Source organism: Pelmatolapia mariae, linkage group LG18 (assembly GCF_036321145.2).
Source record: "Pelmatolapia mariae isolate MD_Pm_ZW linkage group LG18, Pm_UMD_F_2, whole genome shotgun sequence".
In the NCBI taxonomy this organism is placed as follows: Eukaryota; Metazoa; Chordata; class Actinopteri; order Cichliformes; family Cichlidae; genus Pelmatolapia; species Pelmatolapia mariae.
In genome coordinates this window covers 3,458,612-3,475,642 of record NC_086243.1, presented here as the reverse complement: position 1 = coordinate 3,475,642, position 17,031 = coordinate 3,458,612, and the positions used below count along the sequence as shown (strand labels likewise).

At 40.1% G+C, this 17,031-nt stretch overlaps 1 protein-coding gene across 2 annotated transcripts; it reads left to right on the top strand.

Annotated features, from left to right (window-relative positions):
- Positions 1–5,625: 5,625 nt before the first annotated feature.
- On the top strand, positions 5,626–15,608 carry cryz (crystallin, zeta (quinone reductase)). Of its 2 annotated transcripts, none has more exons than XM_063462073.1 (8): positions 5,626–5,847; positions 9,204–9,356; positions 9,579–9,742; positions 10,213–10,264; positions 13,844–13,993; positions 14,077–14,178; positions 14,915–15,034; positions 15,344–15,608. In XM_063462073.1, the coding sequence occupies exons 1-8, from the start codon at positions 5,728–5,730 to the stop codon at positions 15,503–15,505; spliced, it is 1,023 nt and encodes a 340-aa protein (XP_063318143.1). In that variant the 5' UTR covers positions 5,626–5,727; the 3' UTR covers positions 15,506–15,608. The 2 variants fall into 2 exon arrangements, with proteins under 2 accessions (XP_063318143.1, XP_063318144.1); XM_063462074.1 differs by having other exon boundaries at positions 5,627–5,847; positions 14,915–15,010.
- Positions 15,609–17,031: the final 1,423 nt, after the last annotated feature.

The following is a 17,031-nucleotide window of genomic DNA, read 5'->3' as shown; positions in this document are numbered from 1 at the left end:
ATAGGCCACAACTGCTGATGAACTTCCCATCATGCACTGAGCACTTCTGCTCCACTTCTGTCTTTTACTCTCATTGTGTTAATTTATCACTACTGCATGTCAGTAACGTTGGTCCTCTTCCTCCCATCATGTGTTTTGTCCTGTCCTCTTATCCTCTTGATTTTCTTTCTTATTTTGTCTTTTCTTTCATCTTAAACCATTTGCCCGTCCTTGAGCTACATTCTGCCAAAGGTTTCTTCAAAGGGAGTTTTTCCATCCCACCATCCCCAAGTGCTTGCTCATAGGGGATTATTTGATTGTTGGGGTTTTGTATCTATTATTTTAAGGTCATTTATCTATCATATATAACAGTTATCATTGTGAATTGGTGCTTTATAAATCAAATGGGCTCAAATTGAACTTGTAACTCTTATTCAAACCTAAAGTCGTCTCACTCAATTTGGACATCCAGTGTAATAAAATACTACAATATCAACCAAAAATTAGAAGCATAGCCAGCAGCTGTTATATTTAGTTTCTAATTTAATACTTCTGGGCTGAACTATTGTAATTCATTATTATCAGGTTGTCCTAAAAACTCCTTCAGTTGATCCAAAGTGCTGCTGTGAGAGTACTGACGGGGGACTAGAGACAGCATATTTCGCCTTTATTGGCTTCTCTTCATTGGCTCTCAGAATCATTCTCCTCACATACAAGGCTGTGAATAAACAGCCTTGTATGTATCTTATCTCAAAGACCCCATAGCATTATATCACCCCAAAAGAACACTTCACTCTCAGACTCCAGGCTTACTCGTTGTTTCTAGGGTATTTAAAAGGAGAATGGGAGGCTTAATCTCCACCTCCGTTGGAGGGTGTCTTTTATCCTGTCTTCCTCCCATCAACCCCAACCAGTCGCAGTAGATGGCTGGTTCTGGTTTCTTCTTGTTAAAAAGGAGCTTTTCCTTCACATTGTTTCCAGTCGCGTCCTTTACCTTTTTGTGATCCTCAGTATCCTCTGCTGACATGGCCACATAATCTGCTCGAGCTCTTCCTGACAGATAAGGAACCAGTCTCACCTCCCACTCCACTTCAGGCCACTGATACGCCACCCCCAGCCTCTCAAAGGTTAACAAGAACTGCTTGATGTCATCGCCTACCTCCAGCTTTGGTATCACTGCTTCCCCCCAGCTCTGACCTTCATGGTCTCTTGGAACACTGGGCGGGATCATCATTTTCTCTCTCAATTGCTGCCGGGCCGGCGAAGGCTCCTGGGGCTGGCCCACTGCACTTTGTTGCTGCTCCAAATCATCTCGAAGATTATTCATTTGGATCTGCATCTGACACCATCTTTTATCTTGCTTTATTGATTCTTTCTCCCACCTGTCACCCTAGGATTCAAGATCAAGAAGGGGCACTTCTACTACAGCACCCTCTTCCAGGCAGTCCTCTCTCTCCCTCCTCCTCCTCCTCCTCCACCTCCTCTGAGCTTTGCCTTGCGATTTCAGAGCCATATTGCAGCTATTAATATGGCCCACCTCCACTCACGAAGCATCACATCCCACTCCTGACACCAAAATGCAGCGGTCACAAGGTAATGTGAAGGGGACCAGAAGGGGGAAAACAACCACACGAGTCTTCAGACGTCTTTCAGAGCTCTGAATATATTTCTTATACCAATACAGAGATTTAACACTCTCAACATCGACACATCTAAAGATAAACAACCCAGCCTCTCAAAACCCCCTCTTTAAATAGATGCCGGTCATACCACCACCAATAAAATTTAAGACCTCCCCCTGAACAGTCCAGCAAAAAATCTATACAGTGAAATATTGCAGTAATTCTAACACACCTCACATATATCTGACTACAAACAAACCTCAGCTAAATAATATACAATCTAACTAAATCATAGAGTGGCTAATGGACTTCAAAACAAAAGCATAACAAAATCAAAACTTCCTGTCACACATTGTTTGTGCGTGCGTCACCTTAAAGAGGGAGATGCTTCTCAGTACCCTCACAGTCTTCTCGCTCAAAAAAAATAACAAACCAGTTTATACATTTATTAATTTTAGGCTGAGTTGTTTTAGTTAATTACTAACAGGCTGTTCTAAAAACTCCCCAAACAGCTGCAGTGGGAGTGTCATGGTCCACTGGTCCTCTTCTCTGTCTATGGCTGTATCCCAATTCAGGTTCTGCAGCCTTAAAGACCGCATTTTAAGGCCAATTACGTCACAGCGACACGACGAAGGCTGTCCCAATAGGGCTTTGGAGCGTGATGTCACGGGAGCGGGGCCACGCCCCCTCCCGCCATGACAGTAGGCCAAGGAAAGCACAGGGAAGCGTCAGCTATGGTTCGTACGTGCTGTGTTGCAACGTTAGATCACACGATAAGGAAGGCAAGAAGCTGGAAAATGGGCTCTCTTTTCATCGTTTCCCCTCCTGGAGGCAACGGGAGGGATCTCATGTATCCGATATTACTAAACGAAGACGTCAGGCTTGGATTGCAGCGGTCAGACGAGCAGATATCGAGTTCTCTGCCATCCCCAATTTTTTGTTGGTTTGCTCGCGGCATTTTCTTTCCGGTGAGTTCTAAATAAATTCATATCTGTCTTAATAGGCTTTTAGTGTTATTTTGAATGCGCTGAGGTCATAGATAATTAGATAAAACATCCTAATGTGTGATGCTGCAGAACCACGTCATGTTGACGGAGTAGCGTATTATTTGGCATTATTGCAGGCAAACCAGCATATGAAATATGAAACAGAAAAGAAAAGTATGTTTATTTTTTTTATTCAAGATCTGTTGACATGTACTTAGCAAGTACATACACATGAAATGCAAACTATTTACATGGCAACGCACAGCTGGCAACCTCTGGCTGTATCTTGGTCATATGGTCAACGTACTCACAACGTGGAGGCTTAAAAACGGCCAAATCTTGTACCCAACCGTTTGTGAATTAGATGTGCGCCTCCAGGAATTTATAATTCCGAAAATGATTCGCCGTGTATGCGCTGACTCCACAGACAAGGTACGCGACGATATCGGGATAGGACAACGGCGGTAGGCCGTCTGGGTTTCCGCTCCACTGCCTTTTTTCATACGGGTCCACATTACCGATGCACGCTATTTTTTCCATGTACCGTCTCTTGGCGTCTGGGCGCAGTCGGTCGCGATACAGCCCTTTGTCTTTTGTGGTTCTGGCAGTCGTGCTTCCAACACAGTGTGTTTGTTTTGATTTGTGGCCTTCTGACATGGCGCCGCGATCCCACAATGCACTGCAGCGTGACGTCAACTCCAAAGCCCTATTCAAAGGCTGCTCGAAATGCGGCCCTCAAATGCGTCCTTCATTTCCCTGAATTTTAAGGATGTGGCGGTGTAGACTTCGTGGCCTAACATATCCCAGACTTCATAGCGCGGCGGTGGGTGTGGGTAATTTTGCCGAAAAAACGGCTGAAGCGGAGCGGCCAAAGAGTAAACTTTTAAAAGTAAGTACTGAGTATTATGTCACTTATTTATGTGCAAATGTTTAATAATGGAGAACATTAAAACATTACTGTTGGCCACATGTCGGCAAAGTTATGTGACATTAGTGATGTTTGAACTTTCAGCGTTTACTTGGTTTTAAAGCCTTTAAAATATATGCCCTTCAATAGTCGACCTTAATCTTACAGAGAATGTGATTTATGGATAATTAAAGTCAGTCATATATCCACAAACACAACAAGCTGAAAGTCAGTGATGCTGCTCGGTTTGCAGTCCTGAATATCACGGCACAAGCAGGATTCACTGCACTGTTAATGTTAGCTATGTTATATTGCTGCCTCTGTTCGGTGGTGTCGAGCCAAACGGACTTTAACGTGTGTTTGAACGAGCTGACGGTTCACTCGTTAAGCTGAAAGAAAGATGCTTTAATCACAGGAGTCACACATGTGTCCACTGTACCATCTGGGAACTCTTCTTGTTTAGCACTCGTAATAACACAAACACTAAATCCTCCTTCTCTTGTGCTGTTTTGTAGCAGTGTATACACCTGAGACTGTCACCTGTCTGTCTGTCCTGCACTCTCTCTCTGTTTCTTTCTCTCTGATTGTGGAATAAAAGTATGAACATGTATTTATAAGTTACACTTGTGTTTGAATCCTGCAGCTTATCACACATTTGATTTCCATGTGTGACAACTGCAAGTGTCCAGAGTGAGGACAGACTGAGGGACCCACTGCTGCACATCATCTGTGAGGCTTTGCACCCCTGATGATCCACCAGGACAAACTCAGCAGTGTGTGAGGAAGAGGAGGAGGAAGAGCCAGCAGCAGCTGACAGATGGAGAGAATAGACAGACTGTTCCCTGTTTGTGAAGGACTGCTAGGAAAGTTTAACATAACTAATTATCTGTCCTGAATCAGTCTTATTAGGTAATGTTCAAATAATGTTATCATTCCAGTGTTTTCAGTGTGGGAGAAAGTACTCAGGGCCTTCAAGTTAAACACTATGAAAGGCAGCAACAAGTTTAATATTCAGAAACCTAAAGTATGTATCAGCAGCAGAATGGAGCTAAAAATAAATGTTTGTTTCAGTTCTATGAAGCTTTGAGTATTTTGGATTAGTAGCACTGCTGTGTTTGTTGCATCATATTGTTGTAATTGTTTATATGCTTTATATATTCTGAGGTAAGTTGATCTATAGTGTTACATCATATTCTATAAGGATGTTATGTGTTTGTATACTTTCTGCCCAGTTTGACCCATTTAGCAGAAGTCAGCCTGTTTAAGGCTCTGATATCTATTCTGTATGACTTTAAGCAGTTATGACATGGTCTGATTTTCTCATCCAATAAAGGAATATTTCATATATCAGTCTACTCTTCATTCTATCAGAAACAGTTTTCACAGCTCGTACATTTGCTTTTTACACATATATGTAAGCATTGAGCCAAATTCAGTAATGCCAACAAATTAAAAGAACAATATTTGTCTCTTATATATAATACATCTACATATACACTGTCAAAGATACTTGTCTTTGAGTGAAGATTTAAGGTGATAGGACATATAAATAAATGCAACTTGAATCTTTACTGAAGCTCAGTATTTGACACAGAGTTCAAACTCACTGCTGTAATGACTAATAATGATTAATATAATAACTGTAATATTGGCCATATTATATTTACATTACAAAAGTAAGATGACTTTAGTCTCATGAACAACATTAGCTAATTGTTATTTACTAGCTAATCTTAAAATGACTGTTCAGTACAGAAATGAAGGCCAACAATCATGTTTTACAGTCCTGTGGTCTCAGCCTCAGATACTTATTAAATCACACAAAGCTCGTGTAGAAACAAATGAACAAAATATGTTCTCCTTCATTTCTGTCAAACAAAGCTGTATGAAACGTTTCCAGCTGTTAGTATCATGGTTGCTAGGCAACCTGGGCAGCGCCACCGAGGCTAGACCGTCCCATTTCACAAGCCTCGCACTTCCAGCCTTAGCGGTCTTTGGGTACGCGGCCCTTGAGGACCGTTAAGGTTGCGTACTTTAAGGCTGCAGACCCTGAATTGGAATACAGCCGTAGACGCCGTTGACGGAGCACTTCCCCAGCCGCACAGGAGAGGGCGACAATACAGAAAACCTTCAACAAACGCCCAAAAACGTAGAAGAAGCAGCGCAATTTGACGCAGTGTGGAAGTCCTGAAGAGTACGACGTCCGACTTTTAAGGTTGATTTATCTGAGCGCATGTGTGCGGGCATGTCAGGCAGCAGGCTGATGAGAGCCATCAGAGTGAGTGAGTTCGGAGCTCCGTCAGTCCTCAGACTGCGCTCTGACGTGACTGTCCCTCAGCCCGGGCGCACACAGGTGAGACCCACGCAGCTGGACTACTCCGTGCAAAGGGCACACAGCAGCAGCTGCACGTCACAGTAAAATCACGCGTGATGTTTGAAACACACTCACTGCTAATGCTTATGATCTGCTAATAGAGTTTCATGAAATCATAAACCTGCATTACGGTGTGTTTGATTTTAGTGCTTGGCCTTCTGCAATACTTCTTTATTGTCTGATCATTTCCTGATAACATTTAAATTTACAGTAATTGATTACAGAGCAGTGGGGAGTAGATTTCACCACAGTGGACGTCTTTCTGAATGTGCTGCAACTAAGTTTAAGAATATAATCCACCCACTGACCGTCTTCAATGCCCTGTACCAACACAGAGCAGAGCAGCTACTTGAACGCTACTCCAACAGAGGTTGATTATCTTGTTAATAATTTAACCTCCTCACTACGAGTGACTCTGGATACTGTAGCTCCTGTAGGCCTCAAATCAGAAGTACTTGACTCCCTGGTATAATTCTCAAACACGTAGCCTAAAGCAAATAACTCGTAAGCTGGAGAGGAAGTGGTGTATCACACATTTAGAAGATCATCATTTAGCCTGGAGAAATACTTTGCTGCTTTATAAGAAAGCCCTGCTAAGCAGATGACACCCAACTTGTGTTTTATGTGGCTTCACAAATTTATCTATCCATGAAGCCAGGTAACACACACCAATTAGTTAAACTGCAGGAATGTCTTAAAGACATAAAGACCTGGATGACCTCTAATTTTCTGCTTCTAAATTCAGATAAAACTGAGGTTATTGTACTCGGCCCTGAAAACCTTAGAAATATGGTATCTAATCAGATTCTTACTCTGGATGGCATTACCTTGGCCTCCGGTAACACTGTGAGGCCAAGGTCATTTTTCACCACGATATGTCCTTCAATGCACATATTAAGCAAATATGTAAGACTGCTTCCATTTGTGCAATAGCTCTAAAAGTAGTAATTCATTATTATCAGGAAGTCCTAAAAACTCCCTGAAAGGCCTTCATTTAATTCAAAATGCTGCAGCAAGAGTACTGACAGGGACTAGAAAGAGAGAGCAGATTTCTCCTGTGTTGGCTTCCTTTCATTGGCTCCCTGTTAAATCCAGAATTGAATTTAACAATCCTGCTCCTCACATACAAGGTCTTAAATAATCAGGCCCCATCTTATCTTAATGATTTCCAGCTTCCAGTTTGGATTCAGGAGACAGACACTATCTCTATTTTTAAAATTAGGCTTCAAATTCCCTGGATCCTCCCTTAGTTATGTTGCAATAGGTGTAGGCTGCTGGGGGACTCCCATGATGCATTGAGTATTTCTTCTTCAGTCACCATTCTCACTCACTATGTGTTAATAGACCTCTCTGCATCGAATCATACCTGTTATTAATCTCTGGCTGTTCCACAGCATGTCTTTATCCTGTCTTCCTTCTCTCACCCCAACCGGTCGCAGCAGATGGCCCCGCCCCTCCCTGAGCCTGGTTCTGCAGGTTTCTTCCTGTTAAAAGGGAGTTTTTCCTTCCCACTGTCACCAAAGTTCTTGCTCATAGGGGGTCATATGATTGTTGGGTTTTTCTCTGTATGTATGTAGGGTCTACCTTACAATATAAAGCACCTTGAGACGACTGTTGTTGTGATTTGGCGCTGTACAAATAAAATTGAATTGAACTGAATATTTGTGGAAGTCAAATATTAAGAATACTACACTAACATTGAGATGTAAAGCTGTCTCTTTAATCATAGCCAAGCAACCACATGTGAACAATATCCGTGCTACAATTGGAAATGGTGGATTGAGCCAAATATCGATAGTATTGATACCAACGCTGGTATTGGTATCTGATTGATACATTGTAGTATGTAGCCCACTGAATTGTGTTAAATATTAATGAAAAATATGCCTCATAACTTGAAAGACATGAAAATGTTTGAACCTTTTTGTGTTGACTATCACGTGTATTTTATTTATACCCTACAGCACATTTAAATAACAGAGGTTCACCCAAGTGTTTTAGACACCGTTACATTTACATTCCAGGTCTTCAAAAACAAAGTTTCAAAACACGTGAAAAACTGAAACTGAGACACTTTGTCTCAAAACTCATGATACCCTGCTCTCCACTACATCATTTTTAAGTAAAAAGTATAAGTATTGGTAAACTGGCACTGATACTTGGTATCAGATTAATACCAGATTCTGCAGTATCGCAGAGCACTAGCTGCAAGCATAATAGAACAGAAAGGTATGACCATTAGGGAGGGGTGGAAAAGGAACGTGTACCAACAATGACCTGACAGCACTGCTACAAAACAAGTGCAAATTCATCTCCTGCTTCCTTTCAGTTATTAAGCCCATAAAGTCATTTTTTAAATTGATTGTTGACAAAACAAATATACTTGCCTTTTTCTGAATGATGTTAATATTGAATTCTACATGTGAATGTAGAAGTCAAATTAATTTAATTATTAGCAAACAGTAGTACAAGTAACACTTGTTCTGATCACAGATCCTGGATGGACTTCTGCACTGGTTATCCAGTTCTCAAAGAAATGTACTGAATCACACAGGAATAAATTGGCACTGAATGAGTGTTAAATGTCTGTACAGTACTATCAAAGTGGCGAAAGGGTAAACCCCCACTTGCGTCAGAACATGTATCAAGTGTCATTGCAATTACATTCTTTTACTTGAAATAAAAAAGCTGTGAACATGTTTTTAAGTCAGAAATCTGATTTTGTTATAGTCAATAGCAAATAAATCAAGGGTAAAATCTGAGAAATGTATCCAGTAGTTGAAGTTTTGTAGTCAAGCAGCTGTTTCTTAAGCTTGAAATGACGGTCAAATTGAAACATTTAGAAATTTTAGAGATTGAAGTAGCTAAGATTAGAATTAATGGCCCGAGGTGGACAAACTTGTATCGACTTGTTATTTAAATGGACTGGTTCTTATATAGCGCTTTTCTGAGCACTCAAAGCGCTTTACACAACTTGTGCATTCACCCAAGCACATTTTTTTTGTGCTTGTGTGAATGCTTTCTAACTAACATTCACACACACACACACATACTCCAATGGATGCAATTTGGGGTTAGTATCTTGCCCAAGGATATTTGGCATGTAGACTAGGGAAACCAGGAATCGAACCATCAACCTTCCGATCAGTAGATGACCTGCTCTACCGCTTGAGCTACAGCCACCCCAAAACAGCCAGTGTTTGTAACCTGTGATTATTATTCAAGTTTAAGTGATTTAAATGAAATATTTGAGTAATAGTGTTTAAAATCTCCTAATCTCTCAGCCCACATGGCATAGTCCATCTGAAGTCTCTCTCTCTCTCTCTCTCATATAGGTGTTGATCCGTGTCCATGCCTGTGGAGTGAACCCTGTGGAAACTTACATCCGAGCTGGGACGTATGCAAGGAAACCCACCCTGCCTTACACACCTGGCTCTGATGTAGCAGGAGTGGTGGAATCAGTTGGAGAAGGAGTGACTGCAGTGAAGGTTAGAGTACGGACGACTGTATGGATGTGATAGCAGCTACATGTCAGTGCAGTTATATGATCATATCGGGATCAGTCCTCCATCTTCTGCTTAGCATCACTTAAAACTTGTGTAAATCCAAGTTCAAGTTCATCCTGTAGAAAATACACAGAGACAATGTGAGAAGGAACTCTTAAATAAGGAGGTGTGCACAGTGTGTGAACATGTGTGTGTGTTTTCCAGGCAGGGGATCGTGTGTTCACCACAGCTACAGAGACTGGAGGCTATGCAGAGTACACTGTAGCAGCTGGCGACTCTGTTTACAAGCTGCCTGATGCTTTAGACTTCACACAGGGAGCAGCCATCGGGATCCCATACTTCACCGCCTACAGAGCTCTGATCCACAAGTAAGACACACCTGTTCTAATCAGGGCGAGCTGTAGTAGGATTCCACCAGCTGCAGATCTTAAAGAGCAAAGCAATGAAATTTAATATAATATTCAATTTAATATTTCTAATTCAAATTATAAGGTCCAGTAAAAATCTTTTAGTGGGCTTATATAACAGCAGAAAGTGATGAAAAAGTAATGTCAGCTAAAATATATTATAACAGCAAGAAATACATGTGTATCTCTTCATGCATATGACCAAGTCTACACAGCTGCGTGGTACTTATACTGCCCTCTGGTGGTCAAAACCTTGATCAGCTCTTCTTCCTTCCACACTGACAAGTCCAGATATATGCATATCCCAACTCTGAACATACATCATGTTACAAAGGGAAGATCAATGTTTTTAATAGAGGGGGTGGTTAATTAGTAATGCAGCACCATACTGTTAACTTTCACCTACTCTGTGGGTTTTTTGTGTTGTGCAGAGCGCACGCCAAGGCTGGAGAGACCGTTCTTATCCATGGAGCCAGTGGAGGGGTGAGACTGTTCTTCAGCTCTAGGAGATATAGCTCCAATTTCTAACAAATCATCATTAGGCTGACCTAGATCCCTAAAATATCCTGAAAGGATGCCAAAGTATAGTGACACTAATCCGATACATCTAAACATATTTTAGGAGCAGCTGTTGTGTTAATCAGTTTTTAAAGCCTGAAAAAGATTTTGAACACTTGCAGTGCTTTCCTGATCTGTAGGTCACACTAAAACTTGTTTTGCCTTTCTTTCCCTTCAAAAGTTGAAGTGTTATGTGTGTGAGTGGGTTAAGGGAGAGTATGGTGGAGAATATTACAAAGTTTGTCCTCGAGTCTAAATACTTCATTATGCATTATGAAAAATATTACAATATTGCACACAAAATACCAAAGGAATGAACAAAATCGCTAATGCATAAAAGGGAGAAAAGTAGTCCTGATACTGATCCCTGTGGGACCCCATATTTCATATTTGATAGTTATACTTTGAGATTTATTACCATTTACACACACATATTGCTCCCTTTCCTACATAAAATATCTAATTGAACTGAGTGCCGTGCCCCTCACAACTTAAATTTGTAGTTTGCCTAGGAGGATTTTGAAATAATAGAATCAAACTTTCAGTAAGTTAAGAAAGATTCCTGTACCACATTGACCTGTAGCAATAGTTTATTGATTTTTTTTCCAACAAGATCAAGAGCTGCCGTACAAGTGGTTCTCTTTAGTTCCAAAGCCATGCCGTGACAGGATAATGATTCTCTAAGTAACTATTTTCATTGTACTTCGGATAGTATAGATATAAGACAGTGGTTTTGCTTGTTATTTTCATCTCCACACCTTAATACTGAGATCATTTTCACAACCTTTGTCATTTTATGTACCACCCCACATACCAGAGAGAGACTGATGGAATAAACAAGTGGATGCATAATTTAATTTGATTACAAATATCATTCACACCTAATGTAAGGGAGCTTGACTTCTGTTTTTATCTCTTGGTGTCAAAAAGAAAGTGTTTTAAAAATGGCTTTTGTTTATAAGTGACACCCTGAAGAGGGCTAATAGTTATGGATAGATTTTCTTTTCTGGAGATAAAATATTTAATAAAACTGTTGGTAAGATTTTCATGATTTGCAACATTTCTGGCATTTTACTCGACCCTGGTGTCATTGAGCACATTGGTAAGATGTGTGCTATACCTTCAAATCATACTGCCTGAAGGAAGCATGTACAGTGGGATGCAAAAGTTTGGGCAACCTTGTTAATAGTAATTATTTTCCTGTATAAATTGTTGGTTGTTACGATAAAATGTAAAGTTAAATATATCATATAGGAGATACACTCAGTGATATTTGAGAAGTGAAACGAAGTTTATTGGATTTACAGAAAGTGTGCAATAAGTGTTTAAACAAAATCAGGCAGGTGCATAAATTTGGGGACCACGAAAAAAGAAATGAAATCAATATTTAGTGGATCCGCCTTTTGCAGAAATTACAGCCTCTAAATGCTTCCTGTAGGTTCCAATGAGAGTCTGGATTGTGGTTGAAGGTATTTTGGACCATTCCTCTTTACAAAACATCTCTAGTTCATTCAGGTTTGATGGCTTCCGAGCATGGACAGCTCTCTTTAAGTCACACCACAGGTTTTCAATAATATTCAGGTCTGGGGACTGAGATGGCCGTTCCAGAACGTTGTACTTGTTCCTCTGCATGAATGCCTTAGTGGATTTTGAGCAGTGTTTCGGGTCGTTCTCTTGTTGAAAGATCCAACCCCGGCGCAGTTTCAGCTTTGTCACTGATTCCTGGACATTGTTCTCCAGAATCTGCTGGTACTGAGTGGAATCCATGTGTCCCTCAACTTTGACAAGATTCCCAGTCCCTGCACTGGCCACACAGCCCCACAGACTGATGGAACCACCACCATATTTCACTGTAGGTAGCAGGTTTTTTTCTTGGAATGCTGTGTTCTTTTTCCTCCATGCATGACGCCCCTTGTTATGCCACACGATTTTCGTTTCATCAGTCCACAGCACCTTATTCCAGAATGAAGCTGGCTTGTCCAAATGTGCTTTAGCAAACCTCAAGCGGCTCTGTTTGTGCTGTGGGCAGAGAAAAGGCTTCCTCTGCATCACTCTCGCATACAGCATCTCATTGTGTAAAGTGCGCCGAATGGTTGAAGGATGCACAATGACTGCATCTGCTGCAAGATGATGTTGTAGGTCTTTGGTGCTGGTCTGTGGGTTGACTCTGACTGTTCTCACCATTCATCGCTTCTGTCTATCTGAGATTTTTCTTGGTCTGCCACTTCGAGCCTTAACTTGAACTGAGCCTGTGTTCTTCCATTTTCTCAATATGTTCCTAACTGTGGAAACAGACGGATTAAATCTCTGGGACAGCTTTCTGTATCCTTCCAAACAATCTTTGTCGTCAGGTCATTTGAGAGTTGTTTTGAGACCCCCATGTTGGTACTCTTCAGAGAAAATTAACCCTGGAGAACCCATGGGGTCAGATCCGACCCCATTGGTTTTCTAGGGAAGCCATGGGGTCAAATTTGACCCCATGGGTTCTCCAGGGTTAAAAGAGGAGGGAAACTTACAATTGACCCCCTTAAATACTCTTTCTCATTATTGGATTCACCTGTGTATGTTGGTCATACACATACTGAGCTTACCAAGCCAATTTGAGTTCCAATAATTAGTTCTACAGGTTTTGGAATCAATAAAATGACAACAGTGCCCAAATTAATGCACCTGCCTGATTGTGTTTAAACAATTATTGCACACTTTCTGTAAATCCAATAAACTTTGTTTCACTTCTCAAGTATCACTGTGTGTGTGTCTCCTATATGATATATTTAACTGACATTTTTTATTGCAACAACCAATGATTTATACAGGAAAATAATTACTATTGACAAGGTTGCCCAAACTTTTGCATCCCACTGTATAATATGAACAGAACTGGTCCTATCACAGAACCTTGTGGAACTCCATAATTAACTTTATTGTGGAAAGAGGATTCTCCATTTATATAAACAAATGGGAGTCTATAAAATAGATATGATTCAAACCACTGCAGCATCTGATGTGTAAAAGATTTAAGACCATATTAGTAAACCTCCTGTCTAATAATCCTGACATCTAAAACCTAAGGATAAGGTAAAAGACATAAATTCAGTACCTTATATATAGTATCTTGATTTAATGTACTTACTCCTTTGGCAAAATGATGTTGTTTGGCCTCTTCTGGCCTGATTGTGTATGTCACTGCTGTATAACTAACATGAAAACAACTAACCAGGGTAACTTGTTTCCCAGTTTTTTACACTTGTTTTTAATACAAGATCGTGTTAGTTTATGAACTAAAGAGATGCAGATGTCTAGAAAAAATTGTCTTTAATCAAATAATATAAACAGAAATGGAGTAAATAAATAAATGTGGGGCTTTGTGACTTTTTTACTGTTACATAAATATATTCTTGCATTACTTGTACTACCGTGGTTCATCAGCTTTAAATAAAAGTGACTAGAAATGTGTGCTAAAATGAAATTTAGCTACAATCAAATACTTTCTTCATCCAATAGGTGGGCATTGCAGCCTGTCAGTTGTCCCGTGCTCTGGGTCTTCAGGTTTTTGGGACAGCAGGGACACCAGAGGGGATGAAGTTAGTCCTTAACAATGGAGCTCACCTGGCCTTTAATCACAGACAAGAAGGATACACAGACAAAATCATGGTATTCACTCACATAGAAGTCAAGTGGCAGGAAAAACTCTTTCTGACCTTCTGAAAAATGCTCTGTGTGTTTATGTATTCCAGGAAGCCACAGAGGGCCGAGGTGTAGATGTGATAGTGGAGATGCTGTCAAATGTCAACCTCAGTAAGGACCTCCAGATGCTGGCCTATGGAGGGCGAGTGATGGTAGGACTACAGTTTTTCTTTTTTTATAGTGTAGTCGTGCAATCTTTTACTGGTTTATCAGTTTACTACTCCTCAGAAATGTGTTGTTAACAATCCAGCTGTGGTGAACTAATAATAATTATAGTACAATCTTAAAAACAGGACAGCTATAAGGAAACACTCACTTCACTCCACACAGGAAGTAGTCAGCTGTTGTTGACATATCAGGGTGTGATAAATACATCAGAGGGTTCCCCAGGCTGAAATGTCCTCTAGCAACAATCAGCTACAAAGCAAGAGGTGAGAAGCAAATAACGGACAAAGCAGCAGTGTTCACTGTTATTAAAGAACAGGTAGTATGAGTAAAAAGTATGAATGACATGGTGTGCAGCAGTAACAGGAGGTTGTCTGTCATTCCCAGCTAGCTCCAAACTCAAACAATGCAGCGCTTTATAAAATGTATTTAAGTCTTCTTTAGCTCAGCTTTGTTAGAAAATTTTAAAAACACCCAGTTGTTCTGTGTATTCTGACAGACCTGTTGCGGCATAAAAGCATAGCGAACTAGTTAACTGTAGGACATAACAGGAGAGCACTGATGAAAATGCGTAGTAGTATTTCTAATGTTATATTGTCAGGTTTGGAACAGTACATCATTGTGCTGGGATTCATATCTACCAGGAATGTTCTGATATACAGTTATATACAGTAGTTTACAAATACTCATCAATCATACCTCTACTTTGCTCTTTTTCTTTAGGTTGTTGGCTCCAGAGGATCTATAGAGATCAATCCCAGAGACACCATGGTTAAAGAGAGCAGCATAGTGGGAGTGGCCCTTTTCTTTGCAACACCGGTACAAAACAACAGCAAAAAAATTGTCAGTTATCTATTTTTTTTTCCATTTTAAAATGTTGTTTTTAATTCAGCTAAGCCTATTTTCCAGAGTAGGTTTGATTGTTATTATTTGAAAATGTTTAGTTTGTTAAGGTTAGTGTTCTGTGCTATTATTGTTATTATTTTTTATTTTATTTAGTTTTCCAAGTAAGCAAAATCATGCACATTGGTAATACTACTGCCAAAACCTTTGGCTATGACTCCATACATGATACATAAATATGTACAGAATTCTTATTCCGTGCCCCACTTGGTGATTTGGACATCTTTCTTCTCCCCCTGCTCCTCTCAGGAGGAGTTGAAGGAGTGTGGAGCTCTACTGTATGCAGGGATGGAAGCTGGTTGGTTGCGTCCGGTCGTCAGTTCCCAGTATCCGCTTGAAAAAGCTGCCCAGGCCCACCATGATATCATCGAGTCTCCCGGGGCTGCTGGGAAGATGGTCCTGACTATGTGATGACACGACCATGTAATGGGTCACAGTTCACCTTTACAGTTTTTACAGTTCAGGCTGTTTTTAAATGGGTGATACTTCAATAAAAAGTTTCAGGAACAGTTAATGTTGTTGTTTGTTGCTTCTATGGCAAAAATCAGTTTGCTAGATCACAGAAAATAATGCAGAAAATCCTTAGGCTGGATTTGTTTTCACTGTACCATGATGCTGCGATTTGCCAATTGGATGAAACCTTACTGTAGTGAAGTTGTTTAGGACATTTATTTATTTATTTAGGACAGTGCATGCTAATGAACATAAATGTAAAAACAAATTACATGAATGTAAACATGCCAGATTATAGCCAAAGGCTAATTTCCATCTGTTGTCCTTAAACATAAAAAAATAGACATAATAATTCAGAAAAATTCATCATTCATTCATAATAAAAACTCCATCACCAAACTTACACATACACACCATTCTGTTCCCAAATAAAACATTAAAACTATACAACTCATACATGATCTCACACTTGATTTGTCCATAACCAGTTTTTAAGCTTTGCCTTAAACAAATTGAAAGTCGAGCATTCTCTAATGGGTTGAGGAAGACTGTTCCACAGATGGCCACCCTTGACAGAGAGGACATTCTGCCCAAATGCTGTCCGTCTGTGGGGTATAAACAAGTCTCCTCGGGTTGTAGCTCGAGTGGTCCTGTCTGAGCTTTCTTTATGCCTAATGAACTGCTTTAGTGGTGGTGGAGCAAGGGAGTGTAAGACTTTATATATTAAACAGACTCTTTTAAGTTTCATTAAGTTATTGAAGTTCAGTAATTTATGTTTTTTTAACACATGACAGTGGTGGTGGGAAGTCGGTTTTTTGTCAAGTAGTTTTAAACTTCTTTTATAAATGTTTTCAATAGTTTTAAGTGTTGTTGGACAAGCAAGTGACCAGGACGTCAAACAATAGTCCATATGAGAGATGATCATTGAGTAAAAATAAGTTTTTGCAACTTTCATATTTAAATTATTACGTATATGGTTAAAATTTCGATTATTAAATTTAAGTACCTGGGACACTTTATTTATGTGACTCTTGAAGGATAATGTTGGGTCTAGAATGACCCCAAGATATTTAAATTCTGGTGCTAGATCAAGCTCTACTCCATCCAGGAATACGTTTGACTGCTTCAAGTTTAAGGGGCGTTTGGAAAAATACATACAGACAGTTTTTGAGGTGTTCAACATTAGGCATGAGTCCTCCAGCCAGCTATGCATTAATGCTAAAGCAGCTGTAAGATCTTTTGCCACCTGCTGGACACTATTTGCTTGCGTATATATAACTGCATCATCCGCATACATTTGAGCAAATATATTTGGACAGACTTCAGGTAAGTTATTGATAAAAAGAGAGAACAATAAGGGCCCAAGAACAGATCCTTGAGGAACCCCTGTATCACAGTCTATATATGGAGATTTAACCCCGTCCAACACCACACACTGTTTCCTGTGTGAGAGATATGAGGCAAACCACTGAAGAGCCTGACTG